At 31.8% G+C, this 10,000-nt stretch overlaps 1 protein-coding gene across 2 annotated transcripts in view; it reads left to right on the forward strand.

The window, feature by feature from the left end:
- The window catches only part of LOC115220834 (dual 3',5'-cyclic-AMP and -GMP phosphodiesterase 11A-like), a 290,583-nt gene that overhangs the window by 172,117 nt on the left and 108,466 nt on the right, over positions 1–10,000 (forward strand). For both annotated transcript variants that reach the window (XM_029791013.2, XM_036510552.1), the window contains one exon: positions 7,096–7,171. In XM_029791013.2, coding sequence (XP_029646873.1) covers positions 7,096–7,171 — 76 coding nt within the window. The remainder of the gene's footprint in view (positions 1–7,095; positions 7,172–10,000) is intronic.

Here is a 10,000-nt window from a genome sequence, read left to right on the forward strand (position 1 = left end):
GAGAGAGAGAGAGAGTGAGAGAGAGAGGGACATTGGGAGAGATGTGTAATGAATTAGATGGAAAAAATACTATTCGAATTATCAAAGATAGAGTAGAAATATTTTCCCCTGAATGTGAAAAACTCCACAATGTGTTATTCACACGTTCAGGTAATCAATCATCAGGCAGAAGTGAACCTCTGGAATAACACAACGGTTTATAAATGCTTAAATATATAGCGCAGTGGGAATTATTAGAATCAAATAAACATTTAAGGCTGAATGAACAGGGTTTATTACATTTCAAAATTAATAGAATCTGTTGGATTATACAAATATGTATGTATGAATGTATGTATGTATGTATGTATGTATGCATATATGTATGTATGTATGTATGTAGGATGTATATATGTATGTATTGTATGTATGTATGTATGTATGTATATATGTATGTATATATGTATTATGTATGTATGTATATATGTATGTCTGTATGTATGTATGTATGTATGATGTATGTATATATGTATGTAGTATGTATGTATGTATGTATGTATGTATGTATGTATGTATGTTATATATTATGTAATATGTATGTATGTAGTATGTGTATATGTATGTATGTAGGTATGTATGTATGTATGTATGTAGTATGTATGTATGTATGTATGTAATGTATATGTATGTATATATGTATGTATGTATGTAGGTATATATGTATGTATATGTATGTATGTATGTATGTAGTATATATGTATGTATGTATATATGTATGTATGTATGTATGTATGTATGTATGTATGTATGTTAACGATGACCCATATATGCAACAAAAAGTCCTGAATAAGACGAATCTTTATGTTTTGACACAGGGAAATAGTTAAAATATTTGCAGCCGAAAGGCGGTGAGCTGGCAGAACCGTTAGCACGCCGGGCGAAATGCGTAGCCGTCTTTCGTCCGCCGTTACGTTCTGAGTTCAAATTCTGCCGAGGTCGACTTTGCCTTTCATCCTTTCGGGGTCGATAAATTAAGTACCAGTTACGCACTGGGGTCGATGTAATCGACTTAATCCGTTTGTCTGTTCTTGTTCGTCCCCTCGATGTTTAGCCCCTTGTGGGTAATAAAGAAACAAATATTTGCAGCCGAGGAAAAATTTCCAGCAGAATTCATATTAGAATTTAAGAAACAAAGATAGAAAAAGTGGTACATAAAAATTTTAAAAACATTTTAAAAATATAAAACAATTACAAATGGGTATCACAAATAAATAAATAAGTTTGGATTATTGAAAAGGGAGTGGAAGGGAGTTTGTGTAAGAAAAAAGAAATGGTAATACTACAAAAGGAGTTGAGTGGAGCAAGGTAAACTTAGATATGTCGCTTAGCTATATTGATGCATTATAAAACTTTCCGATGTATTACATCCATCCACCCAACCATCCATCCATCCACCCATCCATCCATCCACCCATCCACCCACCTACCCATCCATCCATCCATCCATCCATCCATCCATGCATACATACATATCTAGCTAGCGAGCTATCAGTCTGTCTATCTAACTATTTATCTATCTATCTAACCAACCCCCGGAGCGCGCGCGCGCACACACACACACTCACACATACTCGTATAAATGGAGGTAAAGGCGATTTGAAAGCTTGTATTAGAGAAAGTAGAGAGAATTTAGTATGAAAGACTAGGATCAAAACATTTGTCGAGTGTTATTGACCGGATACATTGAAAATAAACAGAATAGATAGAAAGACACAAAATCACAAAAATTACCCTCAAAACCTTCAAAAGAACTGAAACAATTCAAAGTGGGAACAATACAATAACTTAAAAACTCAATAGTTTAAGAGAAATCATATGTATAACCCACATCATAATCGATGGAAATGTAGGTAAACATTGTAAACGTTATGTGACGCTCAGAATAAATCAGCAGATCGCAGATCGAACATGTCCTAAATACCTAGAATAATATTGATTTTAAATTTTGGCACAAGGCCAGCAGTTTCGGAGGAGAGTGTAAGTTGATTACATCGACCATAATGTTCAACTGGTACTTATTTTATCGACCCTGAAAGATAAAAGTTGTTAAGAATAAATGTCCCTAGGGACTTACAAATTAAGCAACTGCTTATTTTCCATTGTGATACTCCAAGAGCAATGGAAGATCTCCAAATCTAGTCTGTCCTTTACACTGAAGTCTAACAAAAATGCTATCTTTAAATAGTCGTTTCTTTAAATATTTCTGTCCTCTTATCAAACGTTACTTTGAAAAGAATAACTTCGAACACAAAACACTTATGCTTTTTCTTTCTTTTTTTTTTTTTTGTCTTTTTTTGAAATGTATTCTTCAGATCTTGAGTTTCACTAAATTTATCCACTTGATGTTTATTTCATTTCACCAAACATTTCTTCTGATCAAGAAGATGTTTCCGTTCACAAAGTAAATTATATTAGAATTATTTAATTATAGTGATTGATGACGAACATCGATTAGTCAAAGTATTCTGAAAAAATTACATTATGCAAAAATTTAAAGTTCTGAAGTTGACTGGAAAAAAGTAAACATACGGCTCATTGTAGTTTGGACAAAACTGTATTCAAATATAAATATAGAATAACACAGGAGGTATATGCAGATGGTATTCAAGATTTAATGCAGGTTGATTATGAAATCCTAATTTACTGAGAATTTAAGCTGTTAATAGTGTCTACATCAGATAGCGAAGAACAGACTCAAATCAAACTGGTTTAGCGAGAGAGAGAGAGATCTTATCGAAAAGTCTTTGTCATATATAAAGGATAGTTTAGAACCTTGGTTCTCATCCGGGTTTCCTATAAGATTTTTTTAGTGGGGTCCACGGAGGTAATTGAATAAATTGTGGGGGCATGAAAAAAGTGTTGCTATTTATCGCAAGAAACAGCAAGGTTTCTCTCGCTGTATTCCATAGCTCAACCTACACAAGTTAATATGTAATGAACAAAATAGTCATTTTGAAAGAAGTATCTATAAAATTAGTTTTTAAACGTCGAATAGCTATGGGGGTCCGCCAGAACAGAATAGTAACTGAGGGGGTCCATAGATTAAAAAAATGGTTGAGAATCGCAGCCTTATAGTAAATATCAGAAAACTATGCAAATTTTAAATGGAGTTGAGACACCTGTACGGGTAATGCTACAAAGCTATCAGAAAGTATTAGAGGTTCGTGAGAAGAAATTTAATCTTTTATATCATTTTTATGAAAATAAAAAATTAACATAGTTATGTATTTAGTTTTTATTTGTTCTTATTTTTATTTGCTTCATAAACTAAGTATTTTTTTGAAGGAATTGTATTTCCCTTTTGTTCAAAAGATATTTCCATATGTGTAGGAACATCAGAGGCCTACAGCATTTTAAATAAGTATATATATTTTTTTCAATAATGAAGAAAAATTCTGCGTAAATTTCTATTTGAAAAGTAGGTGGAATACATTCGTTAGTCGAGATATGTATGTATGTATGTATGCATGTATGTATGTATGTATGTATCTATCTATCTATATATCTATCTATCTATCTATCTATCTATCTATCTATCTATCTATATATATATATATATATATCTATATATATATATATATATATCTGTCTGTCTGTCTGTCTGTCTGTCTGTCTATCTATCTATCTATCTATCTATCTATCTATCTATCTATCTATAAACACGTGTGTACGTCTGTTTGTGCGTGATATGTGTATATATATATATATATATATATATATATATATATATATATGTACGCACACACTCACACACACTCTCACACACACACACACACAAATATGTATATATATCAACAATCCAGAGAAAGAGAGGAATACACGGCATCGGAGAAATTATAGCAATGGCTTACAGTTCTCACTTTCGAAGAAATGAATAAGTATTTAATACTTTTTAAAAATCCAGTCGCACACAAACGCACTTGCACACGAACGCGCACTCACACATACATGTATACATACGTTCATTCATAATTACATACATACAAGCATACACACATATACACATGCATATATACAAATATATTCCTTATCTCTGTTATTGTTTGTCATTCGATTTCGAGCGTTCTTTGAGCTAACTCTCTGCTTCTGGACTTCCTCACCCTATTTATCCTATGCTTCTAGTACCAATTTGTGATCCACTAGACATATACTTACATAACGCATGCAACACATATGGTTGTTTGTTTGTGTGTATGAGAGAGAAACCGATTCGAAAGGAAAATGGGCTACCGTTTTCGAATGCGTCTCTTTTTGAAATTCTATAAACTACTAGGATTAGGGAACGTCACGAAGAATAGACTTGAACAACATCAAGGAATAAGCAGAGAGAAAGGTGATGGAAATATTTGACCTCTACAGAATAACTAAAGATTGTATTTCTGTTGTGCACCAGTGATTATCCAAGGCTATGAATTTCGTTCAAAACTAATACAACCACTGTCATATTAACTCTATATTGATCTAACATTACATGACCTTTCAGAGAATCTCGATCGGTTATTCTGTTTAATTTTGTGTTTGATCGGGATATTTATGATATTATAATCTAAGAAAGAAAATAAAAGTAAAAGTTTCAATTTATAAATATTTTCCGTATTATAGATTTACGTTATTCGGGTTATGGCCTTTTAGACTAAATCCTGTAAATATTTATGTATCATGCGTAAATATCACAGAACTGAAAGAAAGTAAAAAATCTGCTGAGATTTTCATTTCTACTGCTAAGATAAAAGAAGTAAGATGTCGTTACTGGGATACGTTTACCTTTGAGGAAGTAAAACCATTTTGTCTGATCGCCTATATTTAATGATGCACGAGAATGATGCATTTATGTTTGTATTGCTAAGACTACATCTGAAGTCAGCAAGTATGAGAACATTCGTTTGATTTTTGCTATTGACAACTCTATTTTATTGTGAAGTATTTCTAGTTGAAAATATTTGCGACATGTCGCCTCTATTTTACAGTAAAATCATGTCATACCTATGAATAAGTTCTACATATATTTAATACTTTTTAAAATCCAGTCGCACACAAACGCACTTGCACACGAACGCGCACTCATACATACATGTATATATACGTTCATTCATAATTACATACATACAAGCATACACATATATACACATACATATATACAAACATATTCCTTATCTCTGTTATTGTTTGTCATTCGATTTCGAGCGTTCTTTGAGCTAACTCTCTGCTTCTGGACTTCCTCACCCTATTTATCCTATGCAGGAAAAATGTGTCAAAGCCATCAGGAGGCGTCGATGCTTCCTAGGGCTAATCAGCGGTGGTGTACCCCCCTACTGTCACGTTCGTGTTAGATTGACAGTATATAACCATTCTATCTCCCCACCACCGTACATGTCTCTACGTTCAATTTATTACTCTTCGTCGTTACATATAGCAACAAGGAGTGTTAATTTGAACGCGACATTATTTACGTTCGGGATTTCTATGATGATATGGTTCTTGTATATGGTATTGAAACGCCTAGCCTTCTGAGATATATCAGAATGGTATTCTGTTAATCTTCGATTTCCCAAAAGCTTTTGGCTCTGTTCACAGAGTTATGATGCAACAAACGCCACAAATTGATGGAATCTTCAAAGAAATAGTTGAGGCAGTCATGATGCTTCTCAAGGCACTGAATTTAAAGTGTGACACACAGCTTGTGAGCTGAAACTAGATAAAAAAAAATATAGATATATATTTATATATATTCTTATAAACATATATATGTATATAATATATACATATAATAATATAAATAATATATAAATATATGCATATATACATACATATATATGTATAAATACATGCATATATGGGTACAGGACATTAAAAAAATGTTGAACACAAAGAGAAACGAAAACATCAAAACCAAAACATAGAAAACGAACAACGAAAAAAAATCAGAGAAACGAGAAATGCAACATAAAGAATATTCTCCTTCATCAGTTGTACCTGTTTCATCTCCGCGTTTCGAAGAAGTAGACTCTATCACTTAGACTCTATCGCTACACATTTGTCACTCCTCTACCTTTTATTCCCCCCCCCATTCCATCTATATTTATACACTCTAATACCTTTCTCTCTCTCTATCACCCTTTATCTCCCCACTCCTACTTTCAAATTATCTCCACTGATCACTAACTGGTACGCTTTCCCTTATCTATATATTTGTTTTCTTTTTCTTTTTCTTTCTTTCCTTTATTTCTCTACTGTTTTTTAATTATTTTATTACTTTTAGAGTTACTTTCTTCTTCTTCTTCCCTCTTTTTCTCTGTTTTCTTTTCTTTTTCTCTTTCTTTATTCCTTTCTTCCTGTTTTCGATTTGACCCTACTAATACACTCCCTATTTTTAGGTCACTTAAAATAAAACTCTAATTCAATAACACTGTGTATAAACTCTATATTTGGAATGACCTATTTTAAATACTACTAGATTTTACTCATAAGGTATTGGAATCTTATATGTATACCATTCTGCCTAAAAAATGGATCTACAAATGCAATATCCCTACATATCTCACATCTATTTTCTTTCCTCCACCTCACTCTCTATTTTGTATCTTATCTAAATTAAGCATTACTTAACCATCCTCTCACACCGTCTCCGATGAAGGAATATAATAAATATCCTGGAAACAATATATAATAAATATCTTGCAAGACCTATCTATAAATGTTCTAAAATCTACACAGCCCTGTGTTTTTTTTTTTATCTCACTACATAAAAATTATATATATAAATACACACACACACACACACACACACACACACACACACACACACACACATATATATATATATATATTAAGCTACGGAAGTACACACATATATTTGAGAATGGCGACCAAGGAAGCATACATTTCATTTGACAGTTTCTTCACTTTCAGTATAATTATTTTTTTCGCATTTACATGTCTATTCAGGTCTCTTTTGTTTATTATTATTATTATTATATTATTATTATTATTATTATTATTACTACTACTACTACTACTACTACTACTACTACTATTATTTTTTTGTTTTGTTTTCAGGTTGATAAGATGACAGGATTTCATACTAGGAGTATCCTTTGTAAGCCAATAAGAAATAGTGATTTCGAAATAATAGGTAAGTACGAATTTATATTTCTGCAACCATGTACAGACTAATACACACGTGTACTTTCAATACATACTTGTGTATACTTATACGCACGCACATACAAATACATGTATGTTGTATTTTATTTCCTAATGCATAGTAAAAATGCACTTAGACATTTTTACCTATTTCCACATTTTCCCAATTGCCTTCACAACAATTATGATTAATCATGATTAGAGCAACGTAAAGGATTACCTTTATATGTCTTTGCTCAAAATGCAGGCATATCAGCGTTGATTGACTTTGCATAGCAACTTCTACTTCTCTATTGATTAATGTACCTTCTTTATCCCTCCATGTTTTATTAATAATATTTCCAGCATATTCAGACAACGAGAAAACTTGATATTTAGATATTTTATACGCTGGACATATGTCTAACGGGATGTCTGTAATAAACACTGAGTACGTAAGTTAATCTTCTCTTTAGAATTAACCCCATTTATCCTGTTGTACCCATTACATCAGTTACGGATGTTCCTTCTCGAGCCATACCTGGCTCATAAGGACCGGTTTCCCGGTTTCCTTGGCGTATATGTTCCCCACCTGGACGGGACACCGGTCCATCACAGGAAAGAGTGAGAGAAAGTTGTAGTGAAAGAGTCAGCAGAAGTTCACCATTACCTTCTGCGTGGAACTTAGGTGTTTCGTTCATAAACACACACATCGCCCGGTCTGAGATTCGAACCCACGATCCCTCGACCGCGAGTCCGCTGCTCTAACCACTAGGCCATGTGCCTCCACAGTTACGGATGTGCAAGTGTGTATATATAACTTACGGTAAATATCAGACCCGTTTTAAATTCATAAGTTGCCTCTTTAAGATTAAAATATCCACCCTTTTTGCCTGCTGGAATTGTCTAGCGCTGTTTAGTGAGTTCTTAAATGATTTTAAATTTCTTTTACTTTTTGTTATTTATTCTATTTCGAGTACCATTTTCAGTCCAAAATCTCTCTGTAATAATGGTGTATTCCAATGAATGATGTTATAAGCTTCTGAATTGTGTGTTGATACATGAAACAAAGCATAGAGAGTCTATGAAGCATCTTCAGAACTCTGTAATTCTTGAATATCAATCGATTTGGGATGTTCTATTCCGTTGCCCATTAATGTTGCTGAGCACAATTTTTCGAGCAATATTCTTGAAGTCGTCTCTGCCGAATTTCTAAAGTGGATGCAATTTTTCAAATTAAATGGTATATTTGTTCTTGAATGTTTCGGGTGCCAAGAAGGACATTATAAATATTCTTTTGCGTTTGTAGGTTTCAAGTAGATGTCAGTTTCAATATTCATGTCTCATTTTTTACTGCAATGTCCAAAACAGCAGGGTTTCTTTTACTATATTTCTTTAGAACTTATCCTTATCCACTTCACTCTGATCTCTTCGACCGGTAATTTCCTATAAGCAAATATATATATATATATAGATATATATATATATATATATAGATAGATAGATAGATAGATAGATAGATAGATAGATAGAGAGATAGAGAGATTGATAGATAGATAGATAGATAGATAGATAGATAGATAGATAGATAGATAGATAGATAGATAGATAGATAGATAGATAGATATTCTGCGATTCAATAAATATAGGTCGACAGAAAAAATATCGGGGACATATTTTCAGTCTCTGAAAATCTCTTTGATTTGCTTGTGAAATAAGTATAATTTACGTTGTAAAAGTTTTATTTATGTGGTTAAAATCAATAGTCGTAACGAAGTGACACAGTACAATTGAAACTTTTGAGCAACAAATTGACTATATATTGGCAGCAAATACTAGAGTTTCTACTAAGAGAATATTTTAAATTCATGCGTGACAAAACAAAATCACTGAAATCCCACATCTGCCCAATTTAGCTTCCTCCTTAGAAAACTACATGCGAAATCAAATACAGAAAAGTGACTAAAATATGTTTATGAAAAACTACAATCTACGATTGAAGAATCTATAATACCATATCAAACTAGTACATTCACTAAGAACTAAGTGACCAAGATATTGCGTTGCTATAATTCACGCACTCGAACACAAGCAGAGATAATCATGTACACACATATATATACAACAAGCACGCAAGCGAGTAATCTAATTTCCATACCTTTAGCTTTTTTGACAACTTATTGTTCATACACATTGAATTAATACTGCCTGTCTTTTGGTTTACACCGACTCACGTGACATTAAACGTGCACATAATGCAGAATTGTTATTCATACATGATACATTCACTGGAGTACCACAGTATAACTTTTGGCGTAATTATTATTCATATATTCACGTGACCCCAACACACTACCATCTCGAAGAAGTAATCAAATTCGACGGTGGATTACGTGACCATCTTAACCGATCAAAATTGTGTTCATTTAAGTGATATCTTAAAAAGAGCCTACATACGCACAAACATACACACACATATGTATATACATGTAATATATATATATATATATATATATATATATAATAGTATATATATTATATATATATATATATATATTTATAGATATACATATATATAATGTATTAATATATATATTACATATATATAATGTATATATTATATATATATACATATATATATACATGTATATATATATGTATATATATACATATATATATATGTATATATATACACATATATATATGTATATATATACATATATATGTATATATATCTACATATATATACATGTATATATATATATTTATATATATACTATATATTATATATGTATAAATATATATACATATATATCAGATATATATGTATATATATATA

This window comes from Octopus sinensis, linkage group LG17, assembly GCF_006345805.1.
Source record: "Octopus sinensis linkage group LG17, ASM634580v1, whole genome shotgun sequence".
NCBI lineage: Eukaryota > Metazoa > Mollusca > Cephalopoda > Octopoda > Octopodidae > Octopus > Octopus sinensis.